Source organism: Corvus kubaryi, unplaced genomic scaffold (genome assembly GCF_017639235.1).
Source record: "Corvus kubaryi isolate FWS band 111438036 unplaced genomic scaffold, C.kubaryi_AGA036_p1.0 37391, whole genome shotgun sequence".
NCBI lineage: Eukaryota > Metazoa > Chordata > Aves > Passeriformes > Corvidae > Corvus > Corvus kubaryi.
The window spans coordinates 7,436,576-7,452,599 of NW_024581130.1; the positions used below are offsets into that span (position 1 = coordinate 7,436,576).

The 16,024-nt window shown below is 41.7% G+C and overlaps 1 protein-coding gene across 1 annotated transcript; it reads left to right on the plus strand.

Annotated features, from left to right (window-relative positions):
- The first annotated feature begins 2,317 nt into the window (after nt 1-2,317).
- Nucleotides 2,318-14,218, plus strand: MAEL (maelstrom spermatogenic transposon silencer). Its single transcript, XM_042037963.1, has 12 exons — nt 2,318-2,504; nt 2,893-2,982; nt 5,064-5,166; nt 7,120-7,275; nt 7,748-7,789; nt 8,417-8,544; nt 9,282-9,336; nt 9,673-9,814; nt 10,524-10,586; nt 11,210-11,342; nt 11,559-11,637; nt 12,413-14,218. Exons 1-12 carry the CDS (start codon nt 2,373-2,375, stop codon nt 12,526-12,528), a joined length of 1,239 nt encoding a protein of 412 aa, XP_041893897.1. The 5' UTR covers nt 2,318-2,372; the 3' UTR covers nt 12,529-14,218.
- Nucleotides 14,219-16,024: the final 1,806 nt, after the last annotated feature.

Below are 16,024 nucleotides of genomic sequence, written 5' to 3' on the forward strand. Positions count from 1 at the left end.
TTAACAGCAAATTGCCAAGTGGAACACAAACCAAAGTGTTTCACAAGATTTGAGCAAGACAGAACAGCCTCCAGAATGAGCCAGCATTTTTTAACCCTCAGAGAAACCAACCACCGGGGAGATGCCAGAGCAATCTGGTCTGACCTTACCTGACAGCAGTTCCACCACTGACAAACATAATCAGTTAAGTCAAAGATTTAAGCCTAACCACCAGCTACCTGCTTTGGAGCTAAGAAGACTTACCCAAAGATGAAAAAAGTGGCTAGATTGAGGAAAGAGGCAGATTTTTCCAGTGATTTGGAAATGCACAGATGTGTTTCATCACTGTTTGTATCCTCATGTCTAAGTTTACAGTAAATTCAAGAGGATTCTGAGATGGAGAACTGCACAGAATCTCCCAAGTCAGTGCTGCACCATTTATTTTCATTGAGACTGTCTGGATAACTCCACTGGAGATGGCTGCAGGAAGAGCAGATGGATGCTGAAGGAGATTCCCCAACAGACAGGGGAACAGTGAGGAATGTGGGAGACATCACATGCCCTAGACAAGGAAAACCAGGCCAAAAGTTAATCAGGGCCCATGCCAATATTGCCACTTCAGTAACCCTGTCTCACGTCAAATGTAGGGTCCTCTGTTCCAGGCAACCAGATTTCTGCAAACTGATTAAACTTTGTTTGAAAGCCAGTTATGATTATTGACCTGCTGTGATTATAGCCCTGCTAACTTCTCTTTATTTTTTTACTATGGCCAGTGGAAATCATTTGATTTTTGAGAGAGATCAATAGAAAGCTTAAGGCAGGAAGCAAGTCTGTGCCACTTATCAAAATGATGCAGATCAGATTATTTCCAGCTTTTATTTTATCTGAACTGTGGTTCCCTATGCACTTTCACTGAAGGAAGTGTCAGTTATGTCAATGAGACAGATGAAAGGAAATACCTCGACAACCACAAAAAGCAACCCAAAACCACAAAAAGTGAGTCTGAACAGCAGCCTCAGTTTTGTGTAACATGAGCTCCCGAATAATTTTATTAAGCAAGTTTGCCCTTCCAAGTGTGCACATGCCCACTCACCTCCTCCACTTTCTGCCACACATCTCAAAACCAAACCCAGGGTTCTTACCTGAAGTTGGTCTCCACTTTTTCCCTCACTCTGTCCTGAACCTGGTGCAAGCTCCTGTTCCCATGGGGTATTTCTAATCCTTCAGCACCCAAAGAACATTAAAAAAATAATGATTGACAAAAAAGCAGCCATGCCACACTCTCAAGAGGACCTGCTGTAAGGTTGTTGTCCACAAAATTCAGATTCATCTACATGGTGTGCAACAAGCCAATAATGACACACTAGAGAGAGACATTAATTATTTACTTATTTTGGAGTCGCAGAAGCCTGGGTGCTTGGCAGTATTCCACAAATCAAGCACAGCCCACTGGGCTTTCCATGGCATTACTTATACACAAAAATATGTTAGTAACCTCCCAAGTATGATTGGTTAATAATTACCATACAAATTACATAATCGCACTTAATTTCTGTGCATGCTCAGGGGAAGGATCTTCACCTGGGCAGGAAACTTTCTGACCAGGAGGTGTGATATTTAATGTTATAATGAAGGCGGTTCAGCTATATCCAGATGCATTCAAGAGGCATCTGTATCTGGCACAGGATGATGGGGTTTTGTGGCCTCGGGGTTACAGTGACAGTGCTGTATGGTTGGACTGGATCATCTTAAAGGTCTCTCCCAACCATGATGATTTTAGGATTATATAGGACACATAGACCTTGAGTCTTTTTCCAAAGTGGCAATATATACATCAACACCTTGATTTATTTCATCCATAGCGCTTGCTAGCTGCAGGATGTCCTTGACTAAGGGCACCATCTGGTTCTACTGACATACAGCATCTTGTTTTACTTAATGAACGACGGAAATCTAGGTTGGATATTAGAAAGAAATTCCTTACTGAACAGGCTGCCCAGGGGAGTTGCCCATCCCTGGAAGTGTTCAAGGCCAGACTGGACGGAGCTCTGAGCAACCTGGTCTGGTGGAAGGTGTCCCTGGAGCTGCATCATCTTTAAGGTTCATTCCAACCCCTCAACGTCCTACGGTCTTGTGACCCTTAGAGCTTGTTGGCCGCTGTCTGTTCCGCAGACAAGTCTCCCGTGTCGCTGATGAGGAGTACGCGGAGCTCTCACACGGGAACAGGGCCCCAGCTCACCGCCTCACCGCGGGCACAGGCGGCCCCGGAGCCGCTGCGGTCACCGCCGCCCCGCCCCGCCCCGGTCTGGCCGCAGCGCGCGGGCGCCGCCCCGCCCGCCCCTCATGAGGGGCCGCGCTGCCGCCGCGTGAGGGGAGCGCCCGACGGCGAGGCCATGGCGCAGCGCGGCCGCTCCCGCAGCGCCTTTCTGTGCTTCGTGCACGATCAGCTGCCCGAGCTGAAGCGCCACGGGCTGCCCGTGGCCCACGTGGCGGATGCCATCCCCTACTGCTCCCCGGCATGGGGGGTGAGGGCGGAATGTCGGCGGGGCTTTGCGGGAGGGCGGGCTGGCAGGCGGCTCGGCGCCATTTCAGGTGGCCTCAGGTGGCTGCGCCATTCTCCTCTCGGTGCGGGGGCAGCGCTGGTCCGTGTGCCGTGGGCGGCGTGGTGGCCACCCTGGCTGGCAGGAGCAGGTCCAGGGGGTCTCTTGTTCGTGGCTTGCCCTCACTCGGAGGTCCTTCACCTGTACCTTGCTGTGTATTTGGAAGCAAGGCTTACGGCGTTGTTAGGAAAAAAGGACTGGAAGTGTTTGAGTCAGTCTTGGCAGCCATCGATAATGTCCTTTGGAAATGGTTTGTGGGACTACTAGAAGGAGGTGTTAGAAACCTTTTAATAATGGTTAATTTTCCTTCAAGTCCCTGACAGAGGAAGAAAAGACAATGTATGCAGGGAAGGCTCGTAAATGGAATAGCAAGAAACGCTCTCAGAATACTACAGTAAAGGAGGTAAATGCTGAGAATGGAACGCCCTCTAAGGAGGAGGAGTAAATGGTGTTGGGCTACGTGTGGCGGGTTCCACAGGATGCTGTGAAAGTTCCACCTGCTCTCCACAGCCTCCAGCCTCTGGAGGTTATGGCTGCAGTAGTAGTTCATACCCTTATGAAGATTATGCGGATAATTGTTCTGGTTTGAATTGAAGGTAAAAATATACCTCTTTAAACCAGCACAGCTTGTTCCTGTGCGCTCTTTTACCAAGTAAAATGTACTTCTCTAACACCCTAGTTTTAACAGTATTTTGCAGTGCCTGACTTAGTTGGGTTTTTTTCATTTTAATTTGTACTGTAAATTGGTGTTACTTTGTGTCATAGGCTCATGTTGCGTTTGCTTTGTGAGTGTCAATGGTTTAGGTAGTTCCTGTATGATGGCTTGAAAGCACATCTTAGAGGCAGCTCGTTTGTTCTCGGGGAGCTGTGTGGTGAACCAGGTCAATGAAATGTTGCAGCCTATGCACAAATAGAATAATTACCCCCTGCCATTATTTCTAGGTTGGTTGGATATTGGACAGAGTAGTACTACTATTGTGGAGGACAATACAGGAGTAGGCGGTTGGGTTAAGCTGAGTGTGTATGGTTGTGGCTGGAAATGGTGCTAAACAGATCATTTCTACTATTTGCTGCCTTGGAAAGGTGTGTGTGTCCCTTTTGTTTCTGTCTCTTTTCCTCTTCCAGCACTTCCCTGAAGCAGAGTTAGTTAAGAGTTTAAATTATGAGGTGTCAGAAAGCTTATTTTATTTCAGTCTTTCTTGGTAGTGTAAAAACTTGTGTGTCCAAGGAAAGAGCTTGACTGAGCACATGGATAATACTGCATTTACTCCTTCATGCTCTATTACTAGATAATGACTATGAACTGTGAATTAATGGTGAGCATAAATTCCAGGACTTCGAAACACTTACATAGTGATAGAGGGAGTGGCAGAATGATTGTAGTTTGGAGTAACTAGTAAATATGGATTAGTTGAATTAGCCAATTTATAGTGGAAGGGAGGTGTTAAGCAATGTTTTCTGATTTGGGGGGTCTGCCTGTTTGGGAAAAAGCTGTTTAAAAAATGATCACCCTTGTGTCATTTAGCAGGCTGAGGGGATGTAATTAATGAAACTCCATTTTTATCTATCGTAGAGAACTAAGTGAAATGGCAGGTAAGCCATAAATGGAGGCTTCTGTATTTCCTTCCACAAGCTGTAGCATTTTAGAAGACTGTAGTAGGGGACAGGAAAAATTGCTTTGCCAAAATAAAGATCGCCATCCTTTCTGCTTGTCAGTGGAAATAGGGAAATGTGTATAGATGAGGTTATGTGATCTCAGTTTATTAATCCCAGCCGTGTACACAGACAACCACAGTCACTTTGTGTGGTGAAAGGTCATGTTCCCCTTTTGGAGGTGGCCAGACTTTATTTAGACGGGAATAATTCCTCATTTTGTTTTAGACGGTTCAAACTGATAACCAATTAACTTTGGCTAAGATGGTTATCTGCAATCAGTGTACCTGGGTGTGGATGTTATTTCCAGTTTGGGTTTGAATGATCAAATTCTGCAAGCCTGCCAGGTTTCTTTTCCCGTCCTATTAAAAGCTTATTGTTCATTAATGGATTTTCAGAGCAATCCAATGACTTCCTTGGGGCTTTATCAGATTTTCATGAACCTGTTTCCTAGTCAAAGACAATTAACACATGTGCCAGGTGCTTTTTTCAAAAAACTTATGGAAAAATGTTTTAAATTCCAGTTTGAAGAGTTCCTTGCCTGTGACAAGTGGTTGAACCTAAAAAAATATTTTTTTTATATTACATTTTGTAAATTTAGCAGTAGTTCTTTAAAGTGGTAACGGGTTGACAAAGGTACTGAAGAGAAATCCTGCCTTCCTGGCCTACAGGTATACAGGCACTTTTTATATATAAACTGTCCTACCTAACCACAGGTGTTAGTGGATGTTGCATTTTTCTCTGATATAAGGAGCTGAAGGACTTTATTTGGGGCGAGAAGACTCTTTTGTTGTTGGGGTTTTTTTTTTTTAACTTTCTCATCTTTTCCAGACGTGTAATCTGCCTGATCCAGTTCCTGCCCCTCTGACCACAAAGATGCCCAGTGTTACTCCTTTGCCACATGCCTGTGCTCTGTCTTGGAAGAATGACCAGGGTATGGTGATCTTAAAGCAGTTGATCCTGGTAGATGAGAGTTTGCCCTTTGAGGATGTTCTCAGTGGTACCTCTACAAAGAATCTTTACATTTTGCTAAAAGCCATCTGGATCAGCTGTTCGTTTGACACTACTGGGCTACTGCTGTAAAAGGTAGAGGGAAGTCAGCACAAATACCCTTCCTTCCCAAACTCCAAGAATTCTATACTCTGTTTTTTAGCTCAATGGGAATATAGCCACTAATGGTTTCGTAACAGTTATTTCAAGATTTTTAAGGAAAAGGTAATTTGTCAAGCCCTCCATTTATGATTTGACAAGGCCTAATCCAAGTTCAGCGTAAAAGAATGCTTGTACCAATTTCAAAGGGTGAAGAATTGCTAGGTATCAAAGTTCAAAATTTGTATGGTACAGGTGCTAGGTAAAACAAGGGCCTGGCCTCACTGGGAGAATAAAAGAGGGAATACGCACTTGGTCAGTGCCTTTGTAACACCCTGACTTGCTTCCTTATTGAAAGAATTCTCAAAAACTAAATCTTTCTTACCTGTACCCTACCTTCATATGGATATTCTAATTAGAGTTGAGTAGTGAACACATTTGTAATCTTCTACCCAATTAATATTATGTTATTCTGAAGAATGATAAAAGGCAGTGCTTACAAGGTAAGTCAAGAAGCCAGTTCATACAAGCTGTATCTGCTGTGTGGTTAAGTCTCAGCTCCAGCGTTTTACCTCAGTCTCTTGAACTGTTTTCATGTTGTCATGGTTATGGGGGAACAAGAAACAGTAGCTGCATAAAAAGTGAAATACTTACTAGTGCCCTCTGTGCCAGGGGTCATGCTCCCCTGTCATTGTGATGCAGATTTGATTGGGTTGATAATGCTGGCTTGAGTTGACACAATTGATCTTTCAGCTGAATGAGAGGCATAATGATAAAGGATAATTGAGGTACATTTCATGATGCTGCTCTTAATATTTCTCAGTTAAAGTTCTGTATGGTTCCCTGTAGCTATATCCATTTTTTCATAAGGTAGGAGAGGTGTCTTTCCTTTGACCCCACAGCTTGTGCAGTTTAAGACCCACATAAGCGAACATGGCCATTCAAGCTTAGGGCAACTGGTGTTAAATGTCCTAAAGTCTGGCATACAAAATTATTTATGTGTAAAGACAGTTACACATCTCTATTATTTAGTGGAGCAAGCAGGATTTTTTTTGGTGAGGGGCAGAAGTTTAGAGTAAGGATAAAATAGCTATGTTAAATTTCAGTGAGGACATTGTGACAGTCATGAAGAGAAGGATTAAGGTGTATTGTAAAACATTTTTCATAGTTGGATACTTTTAAAATTAGTAAATGATAAATCTGTTTCTTAATGTTTGTATTGGGTATTTTTGCTGCTTTCTTTGGGAGCTCATTTGGTGGAGGAGAAGCAATCCTTTTAATTAACTTCTCATCTTCTTGCCCCACAGGATTGCTACCAATTCATTTGAGTGGTGTAAGCTGCTTGTGAGCTTGTAAATCGAGCTTGTGAGGCTGTTTGCAGCTACTGATTTGGTTTTCCCCTAACCTTATTTTCTGAAAGGGCAAAGAGACCTATCCTTAAAAAGAATAATAGTTCCTGTTGGATTCCAGGCCTCTTAACATCTTTTGGGTTTGGAGGTTGGCTTTTTTTTTTTGTAGTTGCTTTTATTTGTTGGGTTTTTTTGCCTGATCTCTACACACAGCATCATCCCTGGAAGGTGTTACCAGCACTACCAGTGTGCCTGACTTCTCCATAAGTTTGTTATCTTGTCCTCTTGGATACAGAAGAAGAGCTGTGTGTTTTGCTTGATCGTTACCCTTTTTCACCCAGTCGTAGGAGAAAGTTCACCAAAGCTTTCCCTGGATGAGGCGGAGACCTGCATGGCATCTGTAACCTCTGGTAGATTGTCTGAAGGTGGTTTTGTTCTTTTTCTTTCAGATGTGATTTCAGACATCTTCTACTTCCTGGACATTTACAGCTATGGGAAGCTGCCACCCCAGTGCGAGCAGCGCTTCCTTCCCTGTGAGATTGGGTGTGTCAAGTACTCCTTACAGGATGGAATCATGGCTGATTTCCACCACTTCATAGATCCAGGTGTGTTCCAGGAAGTGTACCTGGGGTGAGAGGGAGGATTTCTGGTGTCGCTGCTGCCCAGATTAGACTTCTGGTATTAAAAAAAGTATTTCTTTGACTTTAAGTGGTCAGACTTCTTAAAATATCAGAGCAGTGCTGATTGTTTTTGAGCAGAATTAGTGTCAGAACTGCATGTAACTTCAAAGAGGGTAGGCTAAATTCAGGAAGACCTGCACATGTTTGTGCTTTATATTTCGTGTCAGTGACTGTTGCTCTTGGTTGGACCTAAACACACTATACAATGCACTTTGTTTTTTAAAATGCACGTAACTGAAAATAACTTCCCCAGAAATAGTTGTGGCACTTTTACAAGGCCACAAGGGAAGATGAAGCTGTTCCTTTCTGTATATGAAGCTGTGGTGTGGAGTTGAGAGTTAAGGATCTCTTGTTGTTGGTGTTGGATGATGATTGTACTATTTCCTCTTTTTTGCAGAAGTACCACCACGTGGTTTTCGGTACCACTGCCAGACTGCTGGTGAGTATTAATGGAGAAAAGAATGGTATGCAAAGGTGTGCAGTTTTAGACTCAGCTTATCTGACCTCTAGCCAAACGTTTTTTAAGTCTTGATAATCCTTGTGTGTATCTTCAGCATGTAGTGATAATTAGTAACAGGGTAACTCAAAGATACTGCTTGATATTTAAAAGTTATGTTTAGCAGCTTGGCATATATTAACAGAATTAAAATATCTACACCATTGTTGTGTCTGGCTTGGCCTGCCTGTTTCCTTTGTGACTCTCAGTAATGTCTATAGATTCCAATTTGTTTCTATTAGGACACTTCCTCTCCTTGTGTACAGAGGGACCAAATTTGGCCTGTGTTTTCCTACAGCTCATACTTGGATAATGGCCTTTTAAAAGGGTTAAGAGTGTGAGTGTTTGCTCCCAGCCCAGACCTGCTGACAGAAGCAAGGTTTCGATTGCTTAATCACAGGCCCTGTCTGTGGAGGAGTGTGTGTGTTTGTGTGTGTTTATACATATGTACATAGAAAGATAAAAAGGAGGAGGGAACCGTATCTCTTACAGAAACTGGACTTCCCATAACTTTGTGGGTTTTTGTTGACTTTTTTTTCCCCCCCCCGTCTCCCTTCCCCCCTCAATTAGGTGATGAAACTCATAAGATCCCCATATCTGGATTTCACCTTCCTCGTTCTTGTTATGCCGTTGTCCTACGGGAACTTCTTGAGTTTGCCCAGCCTGCCAGAGGTGCTCAGCCTCGCTTCTTCTGCAGGGTATGGTCAAGATCAAAGCTTGAAGTCCTGTTGGGTGACTAAGGAGATACTTCACCCTAAAACCTAATCAGTGTGCATATAAGTGGGAAAAGACACCCTTTCCAAAGTGTCCCAGTTCCATGCAAGAAGAAATGGCCTCTAGAAGCCAACCTTTTTGTAAAGCAGAGACCTAATTTTTCTGCCTTCTTATTTTCAGCCTGCACTTCTGGTTCTAATCTACTGATGAACAGGGTCTATTGTTCTCTGACATTGTTATGACTTTAGTTAAGGGCTCCTAAGATTTGACTTAAATTGGTTGTGCTCAATAATAGTCATAAATCCTGCTTTTTTTGAAGGGATATTTTTACGTTTTCATGACTCTTCTACCCTTGAGAATAACATGTGCCTTAAATTTTTGCTCAAGTTCCATTTTCCAGGGAACAGAACAAAATCTTAGGATTCAGAGGCGTTTAAGTTTCATAACAGGTATATTATGTTTCAATTCAATTCAAAGCTAATATTAATCCTCAAAAAGGTAGGGAGGGACAAGATCTTGGGCTCCATCCATAAATATAGAGCTCTGAACAAATACGCATGAAATTTGGTTCCTCTTCAAGATAGTTGTCAGGGAGATTACATTCAGTCCCAGAAACAATTTTGGTTTGGAGGTGACTTTCTCAGACCTACTCAGAAGTCATGCAAGTGTCAGAATTATATACTGTACTCCTTTGACGTGATGGAAATTTTCTTTCCTCCAGTCTAATGACAGATTCCGAATTAATTGGTGTCTTGGTCGAATGGCCAGCATAACAGGTAGGAAATGGATAATTTTTGTCCTTCCTTTTCCTCTCGTCCCCCAGAAATAAGGGCTGTGTAATCATGGACAGCTGTATTTGTCTGACAAACGTGTCTCAAAGTTTTCATAAAAGCTGGTGCTGATAGCTAGAACTGCTTTGCATGCTTCCTCCTCTTCCTTTCTCCTGCCGCTTTCTAGGAAGCCAGGTTTTATTAAAACCACTGGTGGAATAACTTTGAGCTTTGATGCTCTGATAAGAGGCTGGGCAGGGAGCAGGGACTGACTGAGAAATGAGCCGAGCAGGACATTGACTGACTCCTGTTCTCCTGGCCTGGATTTTCACTGAACTGTAGGCATTGAGAGCCATTGGGAGCTTTTTCCTGTAGAAGACCTGATTACAGAACTGTACCAGAAGAAATACCAAAAGGAGCCATCCAAGATCTGGGTATATAGAAAACTGGATGTCTGCCTGTGGGATTTCTCCAGTAATACCAGGTGTGTTGGGTGGTTCTTTGTGTAAATGTGCCTGCTTTCAGATTCTTCTGTGTTTGTACAAAAAGTGGTGTTTGCTTGCAGTGTTGCAGGAGCATATTGGGTGATTATGCAGTTAATTTAGAAATAGACTAATGTTTCCTCTGCTACTGGTTTAAGAACCAATAATTTGATATTAAATTTCAGTAGAAAAAACATATAAATTATTCTTGGAAGTCTGCTTGGAATATGGGTTTTAAGATCCATTGGGTTCATCGGTGTCACTTTGTCTTTTTATAGTCAGGCAGTTTTCTGTTTCCATGAGTATCTTCACACTAGAGGGGAACCTTAAGGAGAATGGAAAAATCTGCTTTAAAACACACATTTGGAGAGGAAAGAGGATGTTTATGCTATGAGAAACTATTTCATATTAATGGGAAACTTGAAATGGTTCAAATGGTTTAAATTCCATTTGTCTCTTAGGGTTCTCTTTTCTCCCTGCCTCCCACCTCAGTATGAAGCAGGTTGCCTGATAAGCAAACCTTTAAACTCCTCATAAACTACTTAGGGCAAAGCTATTGAACTCTGTGAAGTTTTAAAGGTACTGCATGGTCACTGCAACAAAAAGATACCATCTTTAATATTTGTTCCTTTTCATCCGACCAGACCAACTACTCTTGTTGATTAACAATGTAGGTGCTTCTGAAATAAGCCTGAACTTAATTTCATGTAGGTGCAAGTGGCATGAGGAGAATGATATCATCTGCTGTGCTCTGGCATCCTGTAAGAAAATCAGGTGAGTATTGCTAAGGAGTTGCCTCCAGCATGATGGCTTTTATTTTGTTAGTATTGCAATGTTGAGAAAAGTGTTGATTGCATTAGAATTCACTGTTTTGCTTCAGAGGTATACTCACTATACTCTAGGATATCTCTGCTTTGGAAACTTCGTACTGTCTGACATGATGTAGGTAGATAAGGTTCTGTAATCTTTTTGTAGGGGAGAAAGGAAAAGTAAATAGTTGGGAAACGAGGAAATGCAGTTTATGATCTCAGTTGACAGCAGTAGTAGCACTTACAGAGACAATAATAAATAGTCTTTCACTCAAAAAACTCACCATGGGCTGCCGTGCCCTGATAAAAAAAAAGTTGCTTTTCACACTTCCAAGTGCTGAATTTGATAATGTGGGGAAGCAGTTTGTTTTCATTTCATGTGTAGTTGTAGAACAGACTGGTGGTCTTGGAAGGATGCAGTGATGCTGATGTAAAGTCCTTCTGTCCTCTGGTATCTGCTCTGTGCATCTCAGGCCCTGGTTGGTTTTGTTTGCCAGTTGAAGAATTGAAAATGCTGTGCTGTTAAACATAAGCATTATAGCCCTCTTAGCCAAACTTTCCTTGTTTTCCTTTTTTTTCTTGGTCAAGTTACTGCATCAGTAAATCTTTTGCTAGTGTGTATGGAGTCCCACTAACAGCAGCTCACCTGCCTCTGCAAGACTCTGATTGTGATCAAAGCACAAATACCAGGATTGTAAAACTGAATGCTGGACATACCCAGGTCAGATTCTTTCAGTTGACACCCTGATTTATTTCCAGTTGCCATTTTCAGGTGATCTCTTTTGTCTTTGGATGCTGTCCTTTGTGACGTATGTTGGGCAGAGGGATGAACTCACAGGGTTTTGACCATAATTCATAGGTTTGATGGATTAGTGGTGTATATTTCATGTTAGCAGACACACGTACGTTATTTTGAATGTTTCTTTTTTTCATACAGAAAATGAAAGCTGAAAGTTCTGGGTGTGACAAGCCTTTGGGCTCTCCAAGACAGGATCAAGAGTTTGTCCCTTCTAATCGTGAGTTCGAAACATTCACATTTTTAAGAGGAAAGAGATCTTTAAACTTAACCCAGTTGTTGCTTTTTCAGATTTCTGGCCTTAGATGTTGCCTCTAAGTGGTGCACAGCTCTGCATGAGCTGTGCTTATTCTTGTGTATGGATTTCACTGAATTTCTAAAGACCCAAGCATGAAGAGCTGCCCTTTTCTTACTGGGCAGAATCTTAGGGTCAAAAAACATCTCTGCAAATTTAGTTTTTCTTACAAATGTTGCTCTCTCATTTGTGCTTTTCTGTTACATTAAGCCATTCTCGTGCCCAGGTGTTTTGAGGCAGGACCATGTTTAAAATGCTCTCCTTGCTCTTAAATCATTTTATGTACAGGCTGAGCTTGTCCTTGTTGCAAGTGTTCTGTCGCAACTCAGTTATAAAGTCTGCTCTTCTAAAGTCTCTTTGCAGACAGGATTTTTTCCCTAGAAGGCCTCTGAGCTCAGTTCTCTGGGCAGTTCATGGCTAATCTTCAGAGGAACAGAATCAGGTTTGCAAGATAAATAAGTGTAAGAATTCTGAGTTTGCAGCTTGATTTCTTGTGCACAGATTAATGCTAAATTAAACTCTGTTCCACCTGGAAATCATGATCTTATGGTCTTGGTGTTTGTAGAGGACACGATCTGCCTGACTTCTTGTATCAGAGCTGTTGAATAGGTTCAGCTCCACAGCATATAAAGAACAATTCCATTAATCTATGCAAGCTTTAAAGGCTGATTTGATGTGCGAACTGTATTTGATTTAATAGGTGATTCTCCATGTGGTGTGAAGACCTTCCCTTGTGGAACAAGTGTTGTACAAGGAAGAGGAGTTACTCGATTGCTGAGAAGTGCGTCTGGTCTATCCAAGTCTTTCAGTAACTGAAAATTTCTTTCACATCCAGGACAGCTGTAAATCCTAATTTTCTTTGTTTCCCTAAGATAACCAGTAGTTTCTCCAGACTTCAGTTTTTCATCTTTTGTGCAAACCTTGACAGTTCAAGTTCTTGTTAGAATAATAACACTATTGACTGGAGTTAAAGAAGATAAAAAATCTTGTTCATTATCTATGTGAAGATGTATTTTGAAGGAACCTGACAGTCACATCTTTAAAAATACTTGCTGTACTAGTTGCATTTCTTAGTGAATGGAGTGCAGTTTCAAGATTGATTAATCAATATAATTGAATTAGAAGAATTCTTTAGTGACCAGTGTGACTTTAGACAACTTAGACTTTTTGTTTTATTTCCTTTTTAATAGCCTTCCCATCTCCTGCATGTGGAAGATAGAATTTCAGTGTGTAACAGTCTTGCTTCAGAAGCTGGTGCAGGGGGGGAAGCACTGAAGGTGTGAAGGGCTGCCCTAGGGGAATTAATTAAAGGTCAATAGTCCCAAAGATTTGCTGTAATATATTAGTTTTAGCCATGAAGAATTTGAGTGGTCTTTCAAGGCAAAAAAGCAGACCTTACAGAAAATGTCTGGAAAGAAATACTGTGGCAGATTTATCCATCTGTTAATGTACTTAGAGGCACAGGCTGTGTTATATACATTGGGGACAAGTACAGCATAGATTGTTTTTTTTAATTTGCATCTGTTTTCTTTTTGAGAAATGCATGTCCCTCAAACTTAGAGACTGAAGAGAAGTGTAGGTGTTACGGGGTTGGTTGGTTTTTGTTGTTTTTTTTGTTTGGTTTTTTTTGGAAGGAATATCAAATTCAAACTGATAGATTTCACAAGAGTTTAGTCGGGCTGGGTAGATACCAGTCATATTATTTGGGGGCACATAAAAAAATGGGAGACGCCTGATATTTTCTAGGGAAGTTAGTTATTCCTTTTTGTGGAGGTAGTGCTTAGACTAGTCCCCAAAAAGTTGTCGGTCTGAGCCTTGTGCTTAGTCCATGTGTCTCCTAAGCAAGTGATTCTCAGAACTAAGAGCTTATTTTGTTAAGCTGTTCCTAAATTTTGTACCAACAGATGTCCAGTTTTGAAATACTATTTCCATAGCAACTAACTGTGTGAAGATTTCATTCCATGTAGGTACTGAAACTCAGGATGAGGTGGTTCATTCCCTTGAATAAGGAAAAACTCAACAAAACAAATGCAAGCAAAACCCAAAATGCAGCCAAAATAAGAGGTTTATTTGAGCGTGCTGATCGGTGTGTCAGAAAAGGCCATCGCTGGTTTAGTTGGAAGCCTGTTACAGTTGCTGTAAGGCCAGTTGAGCCCTTTGTTCTAGTATTTTAGGATCACTGAGGCATTTCTATTCTTACCTAACTGTTCACCTCTATCACTGAATTTCTTCAATTGATTCTGTATTTCCTTCCTTTGGGGCTGCTGATCTACCTGCTAATTTTAATTTCCACAGAATAAGGGACAATAAACCTCTAAGTCTGAAATTTACCAATGAAGCACCCAGGAATGTTGTAACAGACTGTCTTTTCTGCATTTGTATAGAGTTGTGCAAGTTCCTTAACTGACAGCCATTGCTGCATTGATATTTCATGACATACAGAACTGTTGTCTTTGAATTATTTTTCAAAGTGCAGTGTTGCAATAAAAGTTTGTTTCAGTTATTATGTAGGAGAGAATTCATTAAAAATTATTATTAAAATACTTAGTGTTAAATACACAAACCTAAGAACATTTGTTACTAAACCTTATTGCATATCAAGACTGAGACAAAGAATCTGAGCAGAAGTGGGAAAATGCCGTTAGGATTCCGTGGCATATCTGTACCTTATCACCTGTAAATTAAAATAGCACATAAACTGTAGATGATCTAATTATATGCTGCAGGCAGTGGGCTGTTAACTGGGGCAGTAACTGTCTTACTGTAACAGCCAGCAACTCTAGTTGGGTTTTTTTGTAGTGAAAATAATAAGATCTATGTGGTTAGAATGAGTACACCAACTTAAAGTAACCCATTTCATACTGGTATTCTGCACTTACTGAGGGGGAACCCTAACAGCTGTTGAAGGATGGTAGAAAATTCTTGCATTTTGGAGGTCTGTGTCCCTGGCTGTTTGGCAGTTTGTGACTCTGTTTGGTTTCTGGAAAAATAAATTCTGAAAAACAAGCACAATAAAGTAATGCTTCTCTCCCTTAAGTAAAGGAAAGTAAAGATGAGGGATTGCAAGCCTAGCCCACTTCCTAAGTGCAGGGACTAGTACTGGCAAGGCACGAAGTGTGTCAAAATCAGGACAAAACTCTCAAGGGGACACAAAACCAAGGCAGGGCAGAATGGCTCTTGAGCAGAGTTTGATTGGTGCAGCCTGGGAGCTTTAAACATGTACCTCCCACACGGTAAAAGTAATGGTGGCAATGCTCTGCGTGTGGGCGTTTGGTACCACATGTGTCGAACTGGCTAAAGAGTTGTTTTTGTCAAGGAGACTTTTGATAGGTTCTATCAGACCTGGCTTCCTGCCCTGCTGTTGGCGTAGCTGGTTCACTCCCATGAAAGGAAAGGGTTAAAGTCATCCTGGTTTAACACACACATTGCATAGGTGTTTGTGCCCTTGTTATAACAATAGTAGACAAATGGTTGAATTGTGTATTGCTACTCTAGAGGTTTTGGCCAGAACGGTTGTCTGAGGGTCATGAAAACAATGACTGTAGTGACAGCTTTGCTGATCTAGTCTTCATCAGGATAGTGACCTGTAACCATTCCTTTTACACTCTATTTGAAGTATGTAACTGATACTGAAAAATAAAACATGTTAGCATAGATAATAGCAGTTGCTGCTACTTCTAATTTAATTGTTATTACTCACTGCTGGCTTGTCCACCTTCTCCTTTCAATAAAGTGCAGGAATGAGGGATGTGGCAGAAGTTCCTGTTGAACACTGTCTCTGCTCCAGCATTCTCTTACATGCACACATCTATACTGTAGATACAACAGAACCTGGTTTTGACATCTTTAATTTGAATTTTGTTTTGGAAGGCTGGTCTTATCAGTAAAGATTGAGGTGAAGGTGGCGTTAGCTGTGCCCTCTATGACCAGCTGCCCATTCCCACTCAGATGCACCCACAAAAATCTTTCTTTGTGCCCTCCATGTGCTTCACCAGATGCAGCTTTGAATAGGCTTTAGCTTTCCTATTCTTACCTAACCTTTTCCTATTCTTTCCCATACCTGCACACACACAGCACCTCTGTGTTTCTCCCCAGTCAGTTCTCCCTGCTGCTGTCTCCTGCATGTTTCCTTTTCATGGGTGAGTTTTGTCAGGAGCTCCTTTGGTTAACCTCTGCTTGTTCTGCTGTTTATCTTGGAGGAGGTAATACTTGAAAAATCAACAGTCTTGCCTGGCCCTCTTTCCATCACCATGTGCTACAGGAGTCTTCCAGGCAGATCTCTGAAGAAGGCCAGACTGCTCTCCTGAGGTCC